This window comes from Schistocerca cancellata, chromosome 11 (assembly GCF_023864275.1).
Source record: "Schistocerca cancellata isolate TAMUIC-IGC-003103 chromosome 11, iqSchCanc2.1, whole genome shotgun sequence".
Classification (NCBI taxonomy): domain Eukaryota; kingdom Metazoa; phylum Arthropoda; class Insecta; order Orthoptera; family Acrididae; genus Schistocerca; species Schistocerca cancellata.
The window spans coordinates 114,896,297-114,921,452 of record NC_064636.1 but is presented as its reverse complement, the minus strand read 5'-3'; the positions used below and the strand labels follow the sequence as shown (position 1 = coordinate 114,921,452).

At 39.3% G+C, this 25,156-nt stretch overlaps 2 protein-coding genes across 9 annotated transcripts in view; both read right to left on the bottom strand.

Annotated features, from left to right (window-relative positions):
• The window catches only part of LOC126108500 (zinc finger protein 93-like), a 501,709-nt gene that overhangs the window by 384,306 nt on the left and 92,247 nt on the right, over positions 1-25,156 (bottom strand). The window lies entirely within an intron of this gene.
• The window catches only part of LOC126108499 (zinc finger protein 436-like), a 501,483-nt gene that overhangs the window by 384,437 nt on the left and 91,890 nt on the right, over positions 1-25,156 (bottom strand). For all 4 annotated transcript variants that reach the window (XR_007523539.1, XM_049913755.1, XM_049913754.1 and 1 more), the window contains exon 6: positions 17,955-18,014. Coding sequence is in view for 3 of the 4 variants with exons in the window: in XM_049913755.1 (XP_049769712.1) it covers positions 17,955-18,014 (60 nt within the window). In the remaining variant the exon portion in view is untranslated. The remainder of the gene's footprint in view (positions 1-17,954; positions 18,015-25,156) is intronic.

Genomic DNA, 25,156 nt, shown 5'->3' with positions numbered 1-25,156 from the left:
TTTACGCAGATTGTAAATCATGGCCTGGACAGTTTTGTGCCTAGTAATTGGATAATGGATGGAAAAGACCCACATGGTTTAATAACAAAATTCGGATGATGCTAAGGAAGTATAGGACACTGCTTTCTCAGTTCAAAAGGGAATGTAAAAATAATGACAAGCAAAGGTCAGTAGAGATTCATGCATCTGTGAAAAGATCTATAGCATAGTATAACTACTACCATTGTCACATGTTAGCAAAATATTTGCCAGAGAACCTGTGAAAATTCTGGTCTTGTGTACAATTGCTAAGTGGGTCTAAGGCTTCCATTCATTCCCTTATTGATCACTCTTATGTGGCAGTTGGAGATAGCAAAACGAAAGGCAAAGTTTTAAATTTCACTTTCAAGAAATCGTTCACGCAGGAGAATTATACAAACTTACCATCATTTGACAATCAGACAGACTCCTGTATGGATGACACAGTAATACACTTCCATGGCATAGAGGGACTACTGTAAGATTCAAAAGCAAATAAATCGCAAGGTCCAGATGGAAGCCCAGTTTGATTTTACAAAGTCTACTCTATGGCAATGGTCCCTTACCTTGCATGCACTTATCATGAACCAGTCATCCAGCACAAAGTCCCAAGTGACTGGAAAAAAGCACATGTGACTCTAGTACACACAAAGGGTAAAAGAATGGACCCATAAAATTTCAGACCAATATCCCTAATTTAGGTTTGCTGCACAATTCTTGAACATATTCTAAGTTCGAATATAACAAGATTTCTTGACACTCAGATGCTTATTTCCACAAACCAGAATGGTTTTCACTCATGCGGAACTCAGCTTGCCCTTTTCCCATATGATATATTGCAAACAATGGATGAGGCACAATAGGCAGATTCCATATTTCTAGATTTCTGGAAAGCATTAATGCAGTGCCCACTGCAGGCTGTTAATGGAGGTACAGGCATATGGAGTGAGTTCACATGTATGTGAATGACTCAAAAACTTCTGAAATAACAGAAGCCAGTATGTTGCCCTTGATGGAAAGTGTTCATCAGAGACAAGGATATTGTCAGGAGTGTCCAAGGGAAGTGTGACAAGACTACTGCTGTTTGATATATACATAACTGATTTGGTGGACAGAGTAGACAGCAGTCTACAGTTGTTTGCTGATGATGCTATGGCTCACAGTAAAGTGTTAAAGCTGAGCGACCGTAGGGAGACGCTGAGTGGCCGTAGGGAGACGCTGAGCGGCCGTAGGGAGACGCTGAGCGGCCGTAGGGAGACGCTGAGCGGCCGTAGGGAGATGCTGAGCGACCGTAGGGAGGTGCAAGAAGATATACACAAAAATTTGCAGTTCATGTGATGAATCACAGCTAGCCCTAAATGTGGACAAGTCTAAGTTAATGTGGGTGGGTAGAAGCATAAAACCTGTAATTTTTAGATACCGCATTACTATTGTCTTGCTTGACACAGTTAATTCATTTAAATATCTGGGCACAACATTGCAAAGTGGCGAATGGTCAACTTCTGTTTATCAGGAGATTTTAGGAAAGAGTGGTTCACCTGTAAAGGAAACTGCAGATAGGATGCTGGTGTGACCTATTCTTGAGTACTGTTTGAGTGCTTGGGATATGTGCAAGGTCGGATTGAAGGAAGACATCAAAGCATTTCAGAGGTGGGCCTCTAGATTTGTTACTGATAGGTTAGAACACCGCAAAAGTGTTACAGATGTGCTTTGGAAACTCAAACGGGAATCCCTAGAGGGAGGGTGATGTTCTTTTTGAGAAACATTATTGAGAAAATTTAGAGAACTGGCATTTGTACATGAGTGCGGAATGATTCTACTGCTGCCAACATACATTGTACCTAAGGACCATGGAGATATGGTATGAGAAATAGGGGCTCACATGGAGATATATAGGGAGTCCTTTGTCCCTCACTCCATTCGCAATTGGAACAGGAAAGGGAATGACTAGTAGTTGTACAGGGTACCTGCTGCTATGCACCGCATGGTGGCTTGCAGAATATCAATGTAGATAAAGATGATTTAGTAAACATGGGGTATTTGGAGGATTTGTAAATTTTGCATCTAAATTAGATTCAAATTTGAAGACACTAAGAGACCAGTGCAGTCTTCTACATTGTTTTAACACCATTTCGAATGAGTAACCTGATCGCCTCAAGAAATACCATATCCCATTAGGAGACATGGGCAGAAATTCGAAAAGTCTCCTTCATAGCTGTCACGGATGATGATAAATGTTTTGGAACACACTCATAAGGTCCTTGTTCTTTGGTATGTATTGAATGCACAAAAATTTGAGATTTTTGGGGGGATTCTTTTTACAAAACAAAATGCCAAAAACATATCACAATATAGTTCAGAACTAAGCATAATTCTTCAACGAAATTGACAAACTGATAGCTCAACTCAAACATCCTGAAGTACCGAGTTCTTGAAAGGAAAAAAGCAGGAGGTAAAGTAAAAAAACAGCAGTTAATAGTAACCAACATTTCATTCACTGTTATGTACATCAACTTAATTTAATAATGAGAAATGCATTAAGTATTATACAAAATATAAAAATATTTTTATTTTATGTTTTCCCTGTTCCAACATTCTGCTCAATGCCAATACAATGAGTGATATTTCTCAAAAAGCAAGTTAATGTAAGCATTCCACACCCATCTTCTACAAGGTGGAACTTCAAAATATGGATCATAAACAGTAATGGAAATTTCTGAACGGAATAAATGACTAGTAGTTACTGTAAAATATTGAAGCAAGTAATTCAGAAATTGAAGCAGTTTTATTATAAAAAAATCATAATTATATTGGGCAACAAAATGAAAATGTATAAAATATAGTGAAGATACTTCATTTCTGTTACTGACAGCTTGGGAGTTATCAGGTTCGGTGAGCAGTGCAATGGAGTATCTGAGACCAGTCTTTAAAAATAACTTCAGTAAAATGGAAATGACACTCAAAACCCCCAAAGATGTAGCATCCATCATAAAATACTTAAAACGTAAGTACTCTAGTGGATATGAAAACATATCAGCAAAGTTAATCAAAGAGTGCTCATGTGAGTCGAGTTCTATCTTTAAGTTATCTGTGAAATCAATCTCTTTTCAGCAGAACATTCCAGACTGGCTAAAATATGCCAAAGTTAAGCCTCTTTACAAGAAGGGGCATAAAAGGATACCATCCAAACTTCACTTTTGACAACTTTCTCAAAAATATTTCAAAAGGTTGTGTTCAAGTGTCTCCTTAGACATCTGACTGCAACTAATATATTGTCCACGTCACAGTTTGGGTTTCTTAATAATTCCAATACAGAGAAAGCTATGTACACTTACAGTGAGAATGTTCTTTATTCATTAGACAATAAATTAGAGGCTCCTGGGCTTTTCTGTGACTTTTCAAAAACCTTTGCCCATGTGAACTACAGCATTCTCTTAAGTAAATTAGACTAATATAGTGTCACTGCCAGTGCTGCGAAATGGTTTGAGTCTGTGAAACTAACAGGAAAAAAAGAGTGTCATTGTAAAATACCTCTGCAGTAAGCAGTCAGTTTTCATCTGACTCTTAATTAATCACATGTGGTGTTCCTTAGGATTCAACCTTGGGTCCATTGCTTTTTCTTGTGTACATCAATGATCTCTCATCTGTACACTGCCACATGCCAAGTTTGTTTTGATTGCAGATGATACAAACATTGAAATAAGTAGCAAGTCAAGTACAGATTTAGAAATAGTTGCTAAGCAAATTATCACTGACATTAATAAATGGTTTAAAGCTAATTAACTGTCTTTAAACTTTGATAAGACACACTATATGCAGTTCAGAACCTGTACGAGATTTCCGTGCAGCATGTCTTTAACATATGAAAATATGCAGATTGGAGAGGTTGACAGTATTAAATTTCTGAGGTTACAACTCTATAATAAACTCTGTTGGGAAGGGCATACCATAGAATTGCTTGGGTGCCTAAAAATGTCTGTATTTGCAATGAGAATGATGTCAGACATAGGAGATATAAATATAAAAAAATTGCATACTTGTGTCATACGAGATCATATTCTGGGGTGACTCATCAAACCGAGCAAATGTTTTTAGCATGCAAAAGTATGTAATAAGAATCATTTTCGATGTAAGTTCAAGATCATCATGTAGAAACCTGTTCAAGAAACTTTGTATTCTAGCCACTGCTTTTCAGTATATTTATTCCTTAATGAAATTTGTTGCACGTAATACATCTCTATTTCCAACCAACAGCTCAACAGATAGTACCAACACTAGAACTAAGAACAAGCTACATAAAGACCTAAAATCACTTACCTTGGTAAAAAGGGGTCTAATATTCAGGAACACAAATTTTCAATAAATTGTCAGCAACCATTTAGAACTTGGTTGCAGGTGAAGCACAGTTTAAACAGAGCTTGAAAGATTTTTTGGGAGGCAACTCCTTCTATTCTATAGATGAATATCTTAACAGAGACTGTTAGACCAGCTTTAGTAAAAATGTCTGTTGAATTTCAGTTTTGACAGCACTTGGTCACAAAAGTCAAGATTAGATATTTTGTGTATGATAAATTTATTGAGATTACATAACAATCTTTCAGTCTTATAGTGTAATAATTCTGTAAATATTAACAGTTGCAGTTTACTGTAATGTATTTGCCTATTTTGACGATCTCCTGACAAATGATCAAGGTAGCAAGCATTATATTTACATGATTTATGTTTTTTATGTTATACTTTCTGACCCCCCCCCCCCACCCATGAACCGTGGACCTTGCTGTTGGTGGGGAGGCTTGCAGGCCTCAGTGTAGGTGCCACCACAACGGAGGGGTATCTGTTGAGAGGCCAGACAAATGTGTAGTTCCTGATGAGAGTCAAGCAGCCTTTTCACTAGTTGCAGGGGCAGCAGTCTGGATGATTGACTGATCTGGCCTTGTGACACTAACCAAAACAACTTTGTTGTGCTGGTACTTCGAACGGCTGAAAGTAAGGGGAAACCACAACCGTAATTTTTCCCGAGGGCATGCACCTTTACTGTATGGCTAAATGATGATGACATCCTATTGGGTAAAATATTTCGGAGGTAAAATAGTGCCCCATTCAGATCTCCGGGTGGGGACTACTCAAGGGGATGTCATTATCAGGTGAAAGAAAACTGGCATTCTACAGATCGGAGTGTGGAATGCCAAATCCCTTACCGGGCAGGTAGGTTAGAAAATTTAAAACTGGAAATGGATAGGTTAAAGTCAGATATAGTGGGAATTAGTGATGTTTGGTGGCAGGAGGAACAAGATGTCTGGTCAGGTGAAAATGTGGTTATAAATACAAAATCAAATAGAGGTAATGCAGGAGTAGGTTTAATAATGAATAAAAAAATTGGAGTGCAGGCAAGCTACTACAAACAGCATAGTGAACACATTATTGTGGCCAAGATAGACATGAAGGCCATGCCTACCACAGTAGTACAAGTTTAAATGCCAACTAGCTCTGCAGATGACGAAGAGATTGATGAAAGGTATGATGAGATAAAAGAAATTATTCGGATAGTGAAGGGAGACAAAAATTTAATAGTCATGCGTTACTGGAATATGATAGTAGGAAAAGGAAGAGAAGGAAATGTAGTAGGTGAACATGGATTGGGGGTAAGAAATGAAAGATGAAGCCACCTGGTAGAATTTTGCACGGAGCATAACTTATTCATAGCTAACACTTGGTTCAAGAATCATGAAAGAAGGTTAAATACATGGAAGAGGCCTGGAGATACTGGAATGTTTCAGACAGATTATATAATTGTAAGGTAGAGATTTAGGAACCAGGTTTTAAATAGTAAGATATTTCCAGGGGCAGATGTGGACTCTGACCGCAATCTATAGGTTATGACTGTAGATTACAACTGAAGAAACTGCAAAAAGGTGGGAATTTAAGGAGATGGGACGTGGATAAACCGACTAAACCAGAAAGTTTACAGAGTTTCAAGGAGAGCATAAGGGAACGATTGACAGAAATGGGGGAAAGAAACAGTGTAGAAGAATGGGAAGCTTTGAGGGATGAAGTAGTGAAGGCAGCAGAGGATCAAGTAGGTAAAAGACGAGGGCTAGTAGAAAGCTACATCTACATACATACTCCGCAATCCACCATATGGTGCATGGCGGAGGGTACCTCGTACCACAACTATCATCTTCTCTCCCTGTTCCACTCCCAAACAGAACGAGGCAAAAATGACCGCCTATATGCCTCTGTACGAGCCCTAATCTCTCTTATCTTTGTGGTCTTTCCACAAAATATAAGTTGGCGGCAGTAAAATTGTATTGCAGTCAGCCTCAAACGCTGGTTCTCTAAATTTCCTCAGTAGCGATTCACGAAAAGAATGCCTCCTTTCCTCTAGAGACTCCCACCCGAGTTCCTGAAGCATTTCCGTAACACTCGTGTGCTGATCAAACCTACCAGTAACAAATCTAGCAGCCCGCCTCTGAATTGCTTCTATGTCCGCCCTCAATCCAACCTGATAGGGATCCCAAACACTTGAGCAATACTCGAGTTTAGGTGATATTAGTGTTTTATAAGTAGTCTCCTTTACAGATGAACCACATGTTCCCAAAATTCTACCAATGAACCAAAGACGAGTATCTGCCTTCCCCACAACTGCCTTTACATGCTTGCCCCACTTCACTTCATATCGCTCTGCAATGTTATGCCCAAATATTTAATCGACGTGACTGTGTCAAGCACTATACTACTAATGGAGTATTCAAACATTACGAGATTCTTTTCCCTATTCATCTGCATCAATTTACATTTATCTATATTTAGAGTTAGCTGCCACTCTTTACACCTATCACAAATCCTGCCCAAGTCATCTTGTATCCTCCTACAGTCACGCACCGACGACACCTTCCCGTACACCACAGAATCATCAGCAAACAGATGCACATTGCTATCCACTCTATGCAAAAGATCATTTATGTAGACAGCAAACAACAGCAGACCTACCACACTTCCCTGGGGCACTCCAGATGGTACCCTCACCTCTGATGAACACTCACCATCGAGGAAAACGTACTGGGTTCTATTACTTATGAAGTCTTCGGGCCACTCACATATTTGGGAACCAATCCCTTATGCTCATACCTAACTTAGGAGTCTGCAGTGGGGCACCGAGTCTAACGCTTTCTGGAAGTCAAGGAATTGGCATTCCTCTGATACCCTTCATCCATGGTTTGCAAGATATCATGTGAAAAAAGGGCGAGTTGCGTTTTGCAGGAGCGATGCTTTCTAAAGCTGTGCTGATGCATGGACAGCAACTTCTCTGTCTCAAGTAAATTCATTATATTCTAACTGAGAATATGTTCGAGAATTCTGCAACAAACCGATGTTAAGGATATTCATCTGTAATATTGAGGATCAATCCTTCTACCCTTCTTATATACAGGTGTCACCTGCGCTTGTTTCCAGTTGCTCGGGACTTTACGTTGGGCAAGACATTCATGATAAATGCAAGCTAAGTAAGGAGCCAATGCAGTAGAGTACTTTCTGTAAAACCGAATTGGAATCCTATCACGGCCTGGTGATTTACTTATTTTTAACCCATTCAGCTGCTTCACAACCCCAGTGATGTCTATCACTATGTCCTCCATACGGTAATCTGTAAAAGACTCAAATGGCAGTATGTTTGTACGATCCTCCTGCGTGAAAGATTTCTGAAATGCTAAATTTAAAATTTCAGCTTTCGTTTTGCAGTCTTCCATTGCCAGGCCAGACTGATCAGTGAGTGACTGGATGGAAGCCTTCGACCCGCTTACCGATTTTACGTAAGACCAGAATTTCCTTGGGTTTTCAGCAAGATTTTTTGCTAAGGTATGACAGTGGTAGTGGGTGTATGCTTCATGCATCACTCTTTTTACAGCAGTATGAATCTCTAAAAACTTTTGCCTCTCCTCATTCTCCCGATCTTTCTTGTACTGCGAGTGCAACTGTCTTTGCTTCCTGAGCATTCTCCAAATTGCGATGTTAAGCCACACTGGGGCTTTTCTGTCCGTAACCCACTTTTTCGGCACATACTTGTCCAATGCATAATTTACAATGTGTTTAAAATTTGACCATAATTCTTCCACGACCATTGTACCAGAAGTAAATGAAGTTGATTCATTTACTAAGTGGGATGCTAACCACTGCTTATCTGCTCTTTCTAGTAAGAATACTCTCCTAGCCTTCTTGACAGTCTTTTTAACTTTCGCAAACATAGTCGTAATGACAACATCACGATCACTAATTCCTGTCTCAACAATGACAGTCGATGAGGTCTGGTCTGTTTGTGGCTACCAGATCTAAACTATTTCCATTACGCATTGGCTGTTGATTTATCTGCTCAAGACAGTTTTCAGATAATGTGTTCAAGAGTAATTCACACGACTGCTTGTCTTTACCACCTTGCATAACAGAAGATGTATTGAATTTAATTGATGAAAGGAGAAAATATAAAAATGCAGTAAATGAAGCAGGCAAAAAGGAATACAAACGTCTCAAAAATGAGATCTACAGGAAGTGCAAAATGGCTAAGCAGGGATGGCTAGAGGACAAGTGTAAGGATGTAGAGGCATATAGGGGTAACATAGATACTGCCTACAGGAAAATTAATGAGACCTTGGGAGAAAAGAGAACCATTTGTATGAATATCAAGAGCACAGATGGAAACCCAGTTGTAAGCAAAGAAGGGAAAGAACAAAGGTGGAATGAGTATATAGAGGGTCTATACAAGGGCAATGTACTTGAGGACAATATTATGGAAATGGAAGAGGATGTAGATGAAGATGAAATGGGAGATATGATACTGTGTGAAGAGTTTGAGAGAGCACTGAAAGACCTAAGTCAAAGCAAGGCCTCAAGAGTAGACAACATCCCATTACAACTACTGATAGCCTTGGGAGAGCCAGCCCTGACAAAACTCTACGATCTGGTGAGCAAGATGCACAAGACTGGTGAAATACCCCTCAGACTTCAAGAAGAATATAGTAATTCCAATGCCAAAGAAAGAAGGTGACTGATGTGAAAATTACCGAACTATCAGTTAAATACGTCACAGCTGCAAAATACTAACACAAATTCTTTACAGACGAATGGAAAAGCTGGTAGAAGCCGATCTCAGAGAAGAGCAGTTTGGATTTCGTAGAAATATTGGAACACGTGAGGCAATACTGACCCTACAACTTATCTTAGAAGATAGATTAAGGAGAGGCAAACGTATGTTTCTAGCATTTGTGGACTTAGAGAAAGCTTTTGACAATGTTGATGGGAATACTCTCTTCCAAATTCTGAAGGTGGCAGGGGTAAAATATAGGGAGTGAAAGGCTATTTACTATTTGTACAGAACTCAGATGGCAGTTATAAGTGTCAAGGGGCATGAAAGAGAAGCATTGCCTGGGAAGGGAGTGAGACAGGGTTGTGCCCTCTCCCCGATGTTATTCAATCTGTATATTGAGCAAGCAGTAAAAGAAACAAAATAAAAATTCGGAGTAGGAATTAAAATCCATGGAGAAGAAATAAAAACTCTGAGGTTCACCGATTCTGTCACAGACTGCAAAGGACCTGGAAGAGCAGTTGAATGGAATGGACAAAGTCTTGAAAGGAGGATACGAGATGAACATCAAGAAAAGTAACACGAGGATAATGGAATGTAGTTGAATTAAGTGGGGTGATGCTGAGGGAATTAGATTAGGAAATGAGACACTTAAAGTAGTAAATGAGATTTTCTATTTGGGGAGCAAAATAACTGATGAGGGACGAAGTAGAGAGGATATAAACTGTAGACTGGCAATGGCAAGGAAAGCGTTTCAGAAGAGAAATTTGTTAACATCAAGTACAGATTTAAGTTTCAGGAAGTCGTTTCTGAAAGTATTTGTATGGAGTGTAGCCATGTATGGAAGTGAAACAAGGATGATAAATAGTTTGGACAAGAAGAGAATAGAAGCTTTCAAAATGTGGTGCTACAGAAGAATGCTGAAGATTAGATGGGTACATCACATAACTAATGAGGAGGTATTGAATAGGATTGGGGAGAAGAGGAGTTTGTGGCACAACTTGACTAGAAGAAGGGATTGGTTGGTAGGACATGTTCTGAGGCATCACGGGATCACTAATTTCGTATTGGAGGGCACTGTGGAGGGTAAAAATCGTAGAGGGAGACCAAGATATGAATACACTAAGCCGATTCAGAAGGATGTAGGTTGCAGTAGGTACTGGGAGATGAAGAAGCTTGCACAGGATACAGTAGCATGGAGAGCTGCTTCAAACCAGTCTCTGGACTGAAGACCGCAACAACAACTTTCTGTCATGTTCCACATCCATGAGAATCATTTCATTTTTTGGTTCTATGGAACAAAAACTGATATAAACTAATATAATCTAATCGTAAGACATAATTTTCTATACTAAAACATAAACAGAATGCATGAAAACTTACAACCCTTAAAAAGCTGCTTTACTGAAATTAGTCGACATCAAATGCAGATCAAGCCACTGCAGCAGCAACATGAATTTTAAAACACCGAAATGATAACAATGTCATCATATTATGTCTCATGTTGTCATAATTTACAAATAAACATAATCAAAAGATATTAGCACATTTAAAGTTAATGAGCATAAAAAAATTCAAGACTGTTTTTTTAGAATTAAAAAAAACTCAAAATCCTGTGAGAATCCTTCAAAGACATTGGAGAAGCTAAGGGAGTGTGGGTCTGTATGTGTGTTGATATAATTGGTAGATATTCTAATACTAAATTATTCGAAGAAAATGCTTCACTAGTTTTAAGAATGGTCATCCTACAGAGAAGATAGTACTGACCAGTGAAGCACATACCATGATTGACAAAGAAAAGCCTGAAACTGAACTAAAAGTAATCTGCTATATGTCTGATATCTATGATATTGCTCATGTAATCTGTAAGGGGCAGTAAAATAGAAACGAGACAGACAGAAAAAAGGAAGTAAGCTGTTCATTATTTCAAATGTTGTTACCATAAATGTTAATACATTTTTCCTACTGTGAAGCAAGATGGTCAATGCCTTCACAGAAAGAACTTTTTTTGTGGCGTACAGAACAATGATTATACTCATAAATACGGAAAGTGCAAGGGGAGAAATTAGGACCCCATGAAGAATTTGTATGGAATTTTCAGTGAAACTTCAGCAGTGTAGCTGAAAAAACCTCAATAACATGCGGGCCTGGCCACATATTGTTGTTTTGAGCACACTGCAGTTTCAACAGGTCTCACTTACACATCCTCCACACTTGCAATCCCTCCCAAGGTGATTTCCTTATTCTTGAAACCCTGAAGAATGACACTTGTGGCAAGCAATCTTCTTCGGATGAAGAGGTGCACACCTGGGTACAATTATGGTTCCAGAAGCAACTGCGAACATTTTACCATGAAGGCACTGAGTGTCTTGCCTCACAGTGGGATAAATGTATTAGTAGTTACAATAGTTACTTTTAAAATAATAAATGGTTTACTTAGTTTTCTTCCATGTATCTCATTTTCATTTGACTGCCTCTTATATCAGGCAATTACCTAGACTGTTGCAGTTCCCATGATTAAATAAGAGGCAGAATGCTGCTTTTAACAATGGAAAGGATAAAAACGTTTCTAAGATGCATTATGAATTCAGAAAGGGTAAATGTGTTGGCAGTGCTTTCAATGAAGAAAAGTTTCCACACAAGGGAAACCTACACACACACACACACACACACACACACACACACATGGCTTGCCAACATTGCAGTCCATCACCATGATCACTGAACCAGAATGTCCTGGCTGTTTTACACTGCTCTTTATTGCTTCTTGAGCTTGAACTGTTCACTGTTTCTATTTTGATTTTTTTCCCTTCCTGTTATCATGCTTGATACATGTTCAGTTTTTAACAGGCCCTGTTACCATTAAATCTGAGGGGGGATGTGATGGGGAGTTCCACTCATACATTGTCACCCAGAAAACAACACAAAATTTTCTTATCTGTTTGGGCAATTTAAAACAAGAAGAGTGGCTTTCACTTTTAAATCAACAGAACAAGCTTGACCTGTAGCAATTTACATTTAAAAAGTAAAAATTGTATGAATTTATTCTTTTATGATTTCATCAAATTTCTGAACAAATTTTCTTTTTATAAACGATTGTTTCTTTTTACACAATTTTAGAATAAAGGCTAAAGATTTTATGAAGTAGCACTCTCACTAATTTCAACTATGAGCCACCTCTGTTCACCCCACCCATTGATGGAACAGCATGGCAAAGTCAAGTAGGCAAAATCTGCCATTGAAAGTACAGTAATACTGTTCACTTAAATTAGATAACCTCCTCTTACCCTACACATACTCTTCTTATGGTAGTAGATTTTGTGCTTTAGTGTTTTTTAATTTTTATTTTGTTGATAGCTTAATGTCTGTGGCACATTGTGAAGGTTGCATGTGAAGTTGACGATTTCTGCAAGAGTGAATCTTCCAGATTTTAAAGGCTAAGGGAAAGGAAATAAACTACAGTACACATGAGGATGAAACTGCTCTATATGCTAAAGCATCTCAAAGAATTTTCCACATCATATGCCAACTATTATCTTTGGAGTCCAGCACGGCTGCATGAAATGAAAATGATGCCTCCACAGTAGCAAGCACAAGCTGTAGTGTGGTTTGTAGAAGTAAAATATCCAGTTATTGTACAAAGAAATTATCCTAGGTTGTATGGATGTGATTCACCTGGTGTTGAAACAGTTAAGAACTGGGATCATAAGTTTCTAGCAACTGGAACTGTTCTGGAAATTCTGGTGGTGCACATTATAGTGTTTTGGAAGAGGCAACAGAGGATATCACACAAGCACTTCTCAGGAGAGAGAAATTCGACAGGCATTTTGATGTTCCCTGATCAACACTGCATCATGCAGTACACATACATCACCATATGTATTACTATAAAGTGCAAATTCTGTAACCAAGCCACAAACCATGCTGACAATAATTTCCTATGGATAGGCTGAAGCATATTGACATGAATGGCAGATTTCTAGAAATATGTTTATTCTCAGATAAGGAAATCTTCCATGTAGCAGGAATGGTTAATCAACATGATGTTCAGATATGGGGCTTGCAACTTCTGCACACTACTATTGAACATGTTTGCAACAGCCCTACACTGAGGATCTGATGATGTCTGACAACATGTTTTCTGAATTGTTCTGCTTGGCAGAAAACATAGTGAATGGGTCAGCATATCTGGATATGTTTGAGCAGTTTATACACAAAACTTGCAAACCAAAATCAGCTTTCAACAAGATGGAGCTCTGTAACGTTGGTCATTAGTTGTTTGGAAGTTCAGGGATATGAAATTCCCCAGTTGCTGGACTGAATGCAGATAACCCATTGCCTGGCCACCAACATTCCCTTAAAATTATCCTGCTTAGATTAGAGAAGGACCGCATGTATGTGACCAAAAAGGATGATATTCGTATGTTAAGATGTGATACTGATGTGATTGTAACAGTGACACATGACATGTTACGAAGAACGTGGCAAGAAATTGAAAACAAAGTTCATATTCTTCATGCTAACAATTGTTAACATGTAGAGGTGTATTGATGATTATAAAAAGCTTCTTTGAGTTGCTCCAACATATGACACCATTTCATTATCATATCTACTGAAGTTCTTCTTGAGCTTCTAAAATTTTGGAGGTTTGGAAGGGACACCATGGATAGGGACAAACTAACACCCTGCACTGGCATAAATAATATGATAAATACACTACTGGCCATTAAAATTGTTGCAGCACGAAGATCATGTGCTACAGACACGAAATTAAACCAACAGGAAGAAAATGTTGTGATATGCAAATGATTAGCTTTTCAGAGCATTCACACAAGGCTGGCGTGGGTGGCGACACCTACAACATGCAGACATGAGGAAAGTTTCCAACCGATTTCGCATACACAAACAGCAGTTAACCGGCGTTGCCTGGTGAAACATTGTTGTGATGCCTCGTGTAAGGAGGAGAAATGCCTACCATCACATTTCCAACTTTGATAATGGTTGGATTGTAGCCTATCGTGAATGCGATTTATCATATCGTGACATTGCTGCTCTCGTTGGTCGAGATCCAGAGACTGTTAGCAGAATATGGAACCGGTGGGTTCAGGAGGGTAATACGGAATGCTGTGGTGGATCCCAATGGCCTCGTATCACTAGCAGTCTAGATGACAGGCATCTTATCCGCATGGCTGTAATGGATCATGCAGCCACGTCTCGATCCCTGAGTCAACAGATGGGCACAATTGCAAGACAAAAACCATCTGCACGAACAGTTCGATGATGTTTGCAGCAGCATGGACTATCAGCTCAGGGACCATGACTGCGGTTACCCTTGACGCTGCATCACAGACAGGAGTGCCTGCGACGGTGTACTCAACGAAGAACCTGGGTGCATGAAAGGCAAAACATCATTTTTTCAAATGAATCCAGGTTTACAGCATCATGATAGTCGCATTCGTGTTTGGTAACATCACGGTGAACACACATTGGAAGAGTGTATTCATCATCGCCATACTGGTGTATCACCCAGCATGATGGTATGGGGTGCCACTGGTTACATGTCTCGGTCACCTCTTGTTCGCACTGACGCCACTTTGAACAGTGGATGTTACATTTCAGATGTGGTATGACCCGTGGCTCTACCCTTCATTCGATCCCTGCGAAACCCTATATTTCAGCAAGATAATGCACGACCGCATGTTGCAGGTCCTGTATGGGTCTTTCTGGATACAAAGAATGTTAGACTGCTGCCCTGGCCAGCACATTCTCCCAATCTCTCACCAATTGAAAACGTTTGATCAATGGTGGCTGAGCAACTGGCTCATCACAATATGCCAGTCACTACTCTTGATGAACTGTGGTATCATGTTGAAGCTGCATGGGCAGCTGTACCTGTACATGCCATCCAAGCTCTGTTTGACTCAATTCCCAGGCATATCAAGGCCGTTATTATGGCCAGAGGTGGTTGTTCTGGGTACTGATTTCTCAGGACCCATGCACCGAAATTGCGTGAAAATATAATCACATGACAGTTCTAGTATAATATATTTGTCCAATGAATACCCATTTATCATCTGCATTTCTTCTTGGTGTAGCAATTTTAATGGCCAGTAGTGTATTTGTTCAGAAAAGTTTTTACATAAGCTGCTTCAACAGTCAAATATTCTGCTCATGAATAAAAAAAAAGTCTTTATGGTATTAGATAACTAAATTGAAAACAAGATGCAAGGATAAAGCGGAAGAGCAATATGACTGCCTTCTAATGTTATTGCTCTTGCTGAGCTGCTGTTATATCTTCTACAGCAATCAAATACGGTGTTTTGAAAAGTTTGTGCAACACCCTTTATCTGTTCCCAACAGTGAGTAGAAATGTTCTTATGGCATTTGTTAAGGGCATCCACTATTAATTTCACTCCAGCAATTCATAAATTCAACTACCACTTCTCGCCCCTTCATCTTACGACCCTTGAAAATTTTGGTAAGAACATTAGTCTCTCATAACAGCGAATTCACCATCCAGCATTTGCAGTTCAGCAAGACATAGAGTTGATGTTTCATATTGGGTCAACATGCTGCTGCTCTTGGCTGTTTATAAAAGTGTGAACTGACTTTGTGAGAAAAATAGATGGTGACCATTAATCTTCACAAAAAACCCAAGATGCAATTTTAAGATAAGTAACAGTCACTTACTATGTAATAGCTGTAATTGGCATGCTCTCTCTCTCTCTCTCTCTCTCTCTCTCTCTCTCTCTCTCTCTCTCTCTCTCTCTCTCTCTCTCTCTTAACACCACCAATAATAATAATAATAATAATAATAATAATAATACTTTAGTTCCCTATGGGAGTTCAATTTTCTGTACATTTTTCATGCTGGTTAAGTGTACTGATGCACGTGCACAAAATTTCATTTGAAGTGATAACGTGCATTCTGCTAAATCCTGCTACCTTGGAATCATTCGCAGCTGCCATGATGTTGTTCTTGAAGAAATTAAATTGAGAACAAAAATTCACTAAAATTATTGAGATTGTAAGAACTAATAGGCTGCTTATCAAGGAAAACATTAACATCTATGGCAAAACAAGTCAAATTTAATAACAGAATTTCAGGTTCCACCATGAAAAATATGTGATAGGATATTTCTGGCACTACATCACATAAAATGCAAAGAAGTTAAGGATACTGCAAGGCTGAGAACCGGTTCCTAGATGCTTTAGTTTTTTTAAGTCCGTTGCAAAACCTAAGATGTTCCACATAGAGATTTCTGTATAGAAATATCTGCTGTTAGCAAATTTAAGAATACACAGAATATCAGCAAAACTGTCAGCAATTATCATTACCAATATCAAAAAATATTTGTAACACATACAAAATGTGTGATCAGAATTACAGGATGTTTTCTTTACTTGACAAGCCCATAATTACACCCTCATAGCACACACAACACAGAGAACAAGTGAGCTTTACCTTAAAGTGTTGGCACTCAATGACTACTGCTCCTGATCATCAATGCAGTGGAAGAGGGAGTTTTCTCCTGGCTGGAACTTGCAGTAATGAAACCAAATACTCCATCACCATCAGTGAGATGTACTGATACTGTGTTTGGAGACATCCTTGCCTCAATCATCACTGATGATTGTACCAGGAGGCAAATATATCTGAAGTAACTCCTTAGTTTATATTTGGATTAACAATTATTACACCTAACTGAACTATTGTGAGTATAAAGTGTCTGAAATCAAGTGGAAGTTCCGTGAACAACAGCATGTCAGTATCATCTTTCAATAACAATTTTCTGCTGTTGAACTGTTACTCCCATTTAAAAAGTAGCAAAAATGTAACTGCATTGAGTGCAGTGTCTCTTCAATTTTTCTGTAATGAAATAAAAATAACCAGCACAGGAAACAACAAAAATGTATCTGAAAAGCATGTTTCATTCAGTCAAGGTTTCCCCTTGTGGAAGCAGGATCAATTTTCCTATATTTTTAAATACTTTTTTTTTTCTACAGTGCACTCAGAGTGGTTTTTTGCTCCCTATTTCTCTTCCCCCTTTCAATTACATTACTACCTGATGTATTAATTACTCCTATTTTCTTATCTGTCTACTACTTAAGAGTTTGAATTAAGATCTTTGTTTTTAGATCAAAGTCAGTACTCTGCACTGTACATGTCCAAGAGCTTTATTTTCATAGCATGTCATACATAACACAATACTTTTAATGTTCCTTCTAATTAATATATAGCAGGGCTGTAAAAATATACAAGTCCCCCTCAGCTGTAACGTATGGGGAGGGCAACAAAAAAACAGAAGCTGACCTCATCATTTATCAAAACAGAGTTCTTAGAAGTTATAGCATTATCACACATTTTAAAACATTATCAAACACGTGGATGCATGTGTACATCTGAGGCAGCCCCACAAATAGTCTCCCAATTCAGTAAACATATTACTTTGGATCTCATTATCATGCTTAAAAACAGCCACTTCTGAATCCTGTCACATGAATATACATTCTCAGCCAACATCTCGAATTACCTTGATAAACTCAATGGAAAGGCAAACATAAATTAAAATTCTGATTCATATTCAAAGAATGTTTATATAGTTATTTATTTACAGTCATAAATAAATGTCATTTCACAGCACACTTTGATTTTTTGGTTCTCTATCAGCTGAGTCTGCAGATGCAACAAAAATACTATTTCAAATTTCCATGTTTTCAAACCATCTTAGATAGTAGCCAATACATCATCCACATTTTTCCACTCAAATGTAATTTTATTTACTAAGTAAATAACTATATGGCAGCTTGAAGTCAGAATAAAAGTAAGATAACATCTTTACATTAAGGAAGTATGGCTTACCTCCTCATCTGTTATATCCAATGGGTCACATTCATGAAGACAGTCATCAAATTCCAAACCCTGCACAAATTGAAGAGCATTAATACAAAAATTAAAATACACTGTTGTGTTTAGAACCCTAGTTTTTGGTACTATATCCTTAGTCAAAGAAAAAAACATGCAATCTCGCTGTTGGTTTCATTTAAAATGTTGTGTATTGTCATCATTATACATGGGAAATCAACATGTTTTAACACTAACGAATGATTGAAGACAAATTTCAAATTATTGTAGAGACAAAGCTACCCATATAATTATGGTCCCACAAGAACATATTGTGATAGTTTTGCAAAGTGTTTAGCAGTAAGTAACATCTACAAACAAGATACACACATCATGTAACTTAATATCAGCCACTCAAAAAGTCCTGCTAATGTCATCATTCTTTTCAATTATATTCCATAGACAAATTTTAGTTGGTTATGCTATTGGCACAATAACAATTTATTGTACTTAGCTGTGAGCTAGAATCATTTCTTTATTCATACATTATGAAAACAGGTATTGCTAAACAGGAGGTGAAGTATTGAAACAAGCAATTTTTCGTACAGATTATAACACAAACCCATGTAAAAGTATTTCCTTTACAAATGTTGAAAATCCATGGATCCCAACTGGGATATTTCAATTCTTAATGAGGAATCTAAATTCACTGTTGACCAACCTATCACAAAATTTCAAAGCAGGTTTCTTCAAACATTCAAATTGTGCTTAGTAGCTTCACTGGTGTTACAACACTGCTACAATACACTATTGGTGTGGGCACTACATGGGCAAACAATGGCTTCATAATTACCGGGGAAAAGAACCCCGTGAGAGTAAAAAAAAAATCATCACGCAAGTCAATCTACAGAAAACAGAAATAAATCATTACAGTGACAAGCATGCATCTGGCATGGGCGGCTGTCGGCTTAGCACTAAGGAACAACATTCAACATAATGTGAAAGGCAAGGTCCATGGTAGATGAACTCAGTGTAAGTACTGCCCCACTTGGCTTACAGCTGTCCACAAATTAATATCTCCATCTATGAATCCGCCCACACCCTCCACTGCATGTGTCCTCCATGGTGGCTTCCACACTAGTACGAAGTGTTACCCAGGCAAGGGCATCTGCCTCTATCACAACATCCACTAGTGGGAATACTAAACCCTCCTCCCAAGAAAGGCAAGTAAGATTGACAATAGCCAGGCTTTGACCACTATGTCTAGTGCAGAACGAGAGAACCCAGCATTGGACATAGCTCATAAAACAGGCAATGCAAACAACACTGATTACAGCAGAAAGGTATGGAGTTGAGGAGCCAACAGGGGTCCACCAGCAGCAGTGGAGGAAAGATAAGTGAAGTGGAGGCACAGGTGAAAGCAGAGTGGGGGGGGGGGAAGGAGGAGGAGGGGGGGAGGAGGAGGAGTAGGACTGGATCAAAATCCATGGGCTCCACATTAGAAGATGCAGGTGCATACTTCACTAGGCCCAAGGCTGTAGGCAATGGGAGAACAGCAGATGGTGTGGAGGGGGGACAATGGGAAAGCACACTGCTGCCAGTAGGAGTCCACACATCAATCAATCTCATGACCAATCTTGTCACCTAGAAGACCAGAAGACTGGTGGTGAAGTCACGACAGGGTGCAGGCACAACTGACTGCATGACAGGTCTGCTGTCCCAACTGGCATCCATCACAAACAACTGCCAAATTTTGTGCCCCAACACAATACCCAGCAGCCACCCCTGCCACTGGCTGAAGAACTGGAGCCAAACAGCAGCCCTAAGAAAAAAACACAGCATGATACTCAGGGTGCAACAATTACAGAAGCCCCATGGCGTGTGCCCATGCAAACATTCTGCCAGATTGCGTCTGTTGACTGATGTCACCCAGTATGTAGCCAGAAAGCTTGACAATGCATTGTTGTGGAAAGAGAAATACACTGACTGCTTCATGTGGAACTTAAATGTACGCACAGAGCACTCCATGTCTGAGTTAGATGTCAGGTGAAATGGTGTGGTAGTGAGATACTGAATCCCACTGCAGACACAAAAGACCTCAAATTCCTGCAACACAAATTTCCTACTATTATTGGATACTAGGGTCCTGTGGAAACTCTCAATGGCAAAAATAATCAATAATGCCTGAAGAGTGGCAATCTAAATTGTGTAGGACAGCTTGGCTATGTGAAGGAAATTGGACAATGCAATGATCATCAACAATCACATTACTGTCCAAAACCAGACACAAACAAGTGACGTGCCCCCTGTCCCAAGGGTGCTCTGGTTTGGACAAGAAAGAAAGTGGCACAGTAGCTGATGCAGCCTGGTTCTGTGCACAAGCCCCACAAGTCCACATGAGACATTTGATGCCACTACTAACTGCAGGCCAGGACACCTGCAGGGCACCAGGGGTCATTTACCATACTCACCTAACTGCACTCCAACCAATTATCAGAAATGACATCCTCGCCACCATCGTCATCCAAAATGAGTCCATTATCTGGACAATGTTGTCTAAAGAAACTTTGGGCAAAGTTAATGCCCTAGTCTGAATTTCAGAATCATGCACTAAGTAGACAATCACAACTCGAATCAGCAAATCTGTATAAGAGACAGCACATCTGGGACACACAAAACTACACTTAAACAATAGACCTTGAAAATCGGCAATAAAGGCCACATATTACTGCCCAGGGAACTTGTGGTGAAGACCAAAACCAACAAACAGTGCCATGGGCTTTGTGGGTACAGAAAAAAACCTGTACCATTGGTGTAGTTTGCTGCTGGTGGGGCAAGCTCTTGAAGCAACTCTACAGTCTGGTTCATTAGTGATGTCGTCATTCTCTGCTGCTTCTTTTGTATTCCTGCCAGTATTGCACACATTCTGGGTCCATGGTGGCCCAAAATTAGCCCTGGGGAAAAGGGAAACAAAAAATAGGGGCATCAAATACATAAGAACATTCCTCGTCACCATTTTAGTATTTGCACCGGAGTGGCAACACTACTACATTACACTATAGGTGTGAACATTTAACAGTCTCAAATGGGCTCAACAATGACTGGGGAATATACCATGTGTGAGGAAATGAAAACTTGCCATAAATCAGTCTACAGGAAATGGAAAGTCTGAAACACCGTAGAGATGTGCATGAGGATAACTCAGCATGCAGCTGGCATGGGAGGCTGTCAGCTGATCACTAAACAACACTCAGCATGATGTGCAAGGCAATGTGAACAACAGTTGAACTCAGTGTAAGCACTGGCCTATTCAGCTTACAGATGCCCACAGGTAAACACCCCTGGCAGTGGATCTACCCATACTACATGCTACATGTGACCTCCATGGCACGTTTCTGCACTGCTCTGCAGCACTACCCACGCCAGCTCTTCTGACTTCATCATGTCTTCTGATAGTGATGTTAAACTGGGAAAATAATGAATTGGAAACATAATTCTTCTGTTACAAATTGATTCAAATATTAAATTTTCCAATATGTGTGCACCCAAATTCGTAAGATTTTCGTAGACACAGCTCAGTCTGAAAAAACTCATTGTTAACATACTAGCAGACCATGATGAATAACAAGTGAAAATTAATATAATAAGACAGTATTGTGTGCCCTTCTGTCTAAGGGACTAAATGCTGTGCTACAAACTCCTAGTCAGTCCTTAGGCTTTATTGCATCTTTCACATTTGGATATTATTAGATAACAAGAAATATGTCAAGAAGCACCTAAATGTGCAGTACAAATGAAAGTGTAGGACTATGTTTAAGCAACTAAGTCAATTCAATTCAAGGCCTGGGGAAAGTATGGTCAACTTGCTTGATCGTAAGTCAATGCTGGTTATAATATTTGTGTAAGTTGATCCTGAACTACATAATTAAAAACAAAATACAGGGTGTTACAAAAAGGTATGGCCAAACTTTCAGGAAACATTCCTCACACACAAAGAAAGAAAATATGTTATGTGGACATGTGCCCGGAAACGCTTATTTTCCATGTTAGAGCTCATTTTATTACTTCTCTTCAAATCACGTTAATCATGGAATGGAAACACACAGCAACAGAACCTACCAGCATGACTTCAAACACTTTGATACAGGAAATGTTCAAAATGTCCTCCGTTAGTGAGGATACATGAACCAACCCTCCGTCGCATGGAATCCCTGATGCACTGCTGCAGCCCTGGAGAGTGGCGTATTGTATCACAGCCGTCCACAATACGAGTACGAAGAGTCTCTACATTTGGTTCCGGGGTTGCGTAGACAAGAGGTTTCAAATGCCCCCATAAATAAAAATCAAGACGGTTGAGATCAGGAGAGCGTGGAGGCCATGGAATTGGTCCGCCTCTACCAATCCATCAGTCACCGAATCTGTTGTTGAGAAGCGTACGAACAGTTCAACTGAAATGTGCAGGATCTCCATCATGCATGAACCACATGTTGTGTCGTACTTGTAAAGGCATATGTTCTAGCAGCACAGGTAGAGTATCCCGTATGAAATCATGGTAATGTGCTCCATTGAGCATAGGTGGAAGAACATGGGGCCCAATCAAGACATCACCAACAATGCCTGCCCAAACTTTCACAGAAAATCTGTGTTGATGACGTGATTGCACAATTGCGTGCGGATTCTTGTCAGCCCACACATGTTGATTGTGAAAATTTACAATTTGATCAAGTCGGAATAAAGCCTCATCTGTAAAGAGAACATTTGCACTGAAATGAGGATTTACACATTGTTGTATGAACCATTCGCAGAAGTGTACCTGTGGAGGCCAATCAGCTGCTGATAGTGCCTGCACACACTGTACATGGTACAGAAACATTTGGTTCTCCCGTAGCACTCTCCATACAGTGACGTGGGGTATCGTCAACTGCACGAAGAATTGCCTCGTCCACTGCAGGTGTCCCGTCGTTCTAGGTCTTACCCAGACGCGAGTCATAGGCTGGAATGTTACGTGCTCCTTAAGACACCAATCAATTGCTTCAAACGTCTTCCTGTCGGGACACCTTCGTTCAGGAAATCTGTCTCGCTACAAACGTACCGTGCCACGGCTATTGCCCCATGCTAATCCATACATCAAATGAGCGTCTGCCAACTCCGCATTTGTAAACATTGCACTGACTGCAAAACCACGTTTGTGATGAACACTAACCTGTTGACGCTACGTACTGATGTGCTTTGATGCTAGTACTGTAGATCAATGAGTCGCATGTCAACACAAGCACTGAAGTCAACATTACCTTCCTTCAATTGGGCCAACTGGCAGTGAATCGAGGAAGTACAGTACATACTGACGAAACCAAAATGAGCTCTAACATGGAAATAAAGCGTTTCCGGACACATGTCCACATAACATCTTTTCTTTATTTGTGTGTGAGGAATGTTTCATGAAAGTTTGTCCGTACCTTTTTGTAACATCCTGTATATTCAATGTTTCCCTAAGGCAGCACGCCTAGTCCCTGTCTGGAAATACAAGAGAGCAGGATGTATTCTTTTTAGGGCAGGGTCCATGTCAACTTATATACACTAAAAGAATTTACACTTGTAATAAATGTGAATTTTAGGCACCCATGACAAACATGTAGTACACAAAAGAATTGATATCAAGAGTCACAGCAAGTATTGTTATACATATAGCTACAACTGCTCAGATTCTACTCCTGACGGCCTGCAAATAACTAAAGACAAGAAAAGTGCAATAACACAACATTACTGGAAAATTTCAACCAGGTAATCGATGTTTAATTAACTGTAATGCATCATTCACCTTCCTCAATTAGCAGATGACATACCTTTACTCCACATGCAGTATGTATATAAAATGAATGCATGCAGAATTCTCAGCACCTTCTGGTTCCAAATTTAGTTTTTTGTCCTCCTTGATAAAATCAGTTGACATTTACACACCTTTGTTCTTATGAATATCATCATAATTTTAAATGATTAAAATCTTCTGTTCAAAGGAAAATGTAATTAAGCCAATTTTCTGATGCATCATTTACTACCATGTACTGACATGATGTCATCCCAATGCTACAACACACATCGGTCTTTGCTGAGAATTAAGACAGTTCTTTCACTTTTGTATTGTACGTCATGGAATTTATAGACCTTTAAATTTATGTTCTGACCTCCAGGAACAGTGTTATCTGTGTTCTATCCAGTCATTTTAAAAACTTACTTAAACGATCAGTTGGAAAATCTGTCAGTTAGTTAAAAATATGGTCAGGCATGCGAGTTATATGACGTGACCACTGAAGTCTCCTAGTCTTCAATTTCTGGAGAAAAGATAGGTAGTTGTTGCAATTTTTGGGCCTTGGTTCTTCCTTCATGAACATCAATCTTTATCTTGGAGAAGACCAACGCTCTTCACCAAGATGTTACACTGACAAAGTAACAGTTCTCTTTTGCTGCCTTTGGCACACTCTTGCTTTTGTCTTAATTTACTGCCAGTTAAACCGTAACTGTATAATATGACTAGGCTGTAGGATTTTTGGAGATAGCATTCAAAGTCACTATCTTTTTCATATTAAACTGTGTTATGGGTTGCTCTACAACACACACTTTCTACATTCACAATTTGTCTCTTTGGTTTATTTTTAACATTCTTCCAGTCTATCAAAATCAGAACTACTGGTAGGAGCAGTTGTAACATTTATCTACATGTGGCACAACAACATGTACCTCAGCATTAACTGCACTTTTAGGCCTTTGTAGATGCTATATGCTGGAGAAGCTCTGGTGGTTGGTTCCCTCCTATGCAATGCATTATCTGGAATCTCCTACATATATCTCGTGAAGAGACCATGAGGATAAAATCAGAGAGATTAGAGCCCACACAGAGGCATACCAACAATCCTCCACTCCACGATCAATACGAGACTGGAATAGAAGGGAGAACCGATAGAGGTACTGTAGGTACCCTCCGCCACACACCATCAGGTGGCTTGCAGAGTAGGGATGTGGATGTGGATGGATGTAGAATGATATACCATGTACAGATGCAGCATAAAGACAAATCACACGGCATATAGTGATTATACTTTTGGTCATTTCCATGGTCTAAAAGTAACACGCAATAATATACAGGACGTAAAGAGTAACTGTTTACATTGTATCATAATAGTGTATGGGAAGTCAGACAAACACACTGAAATAAGACACTTGTG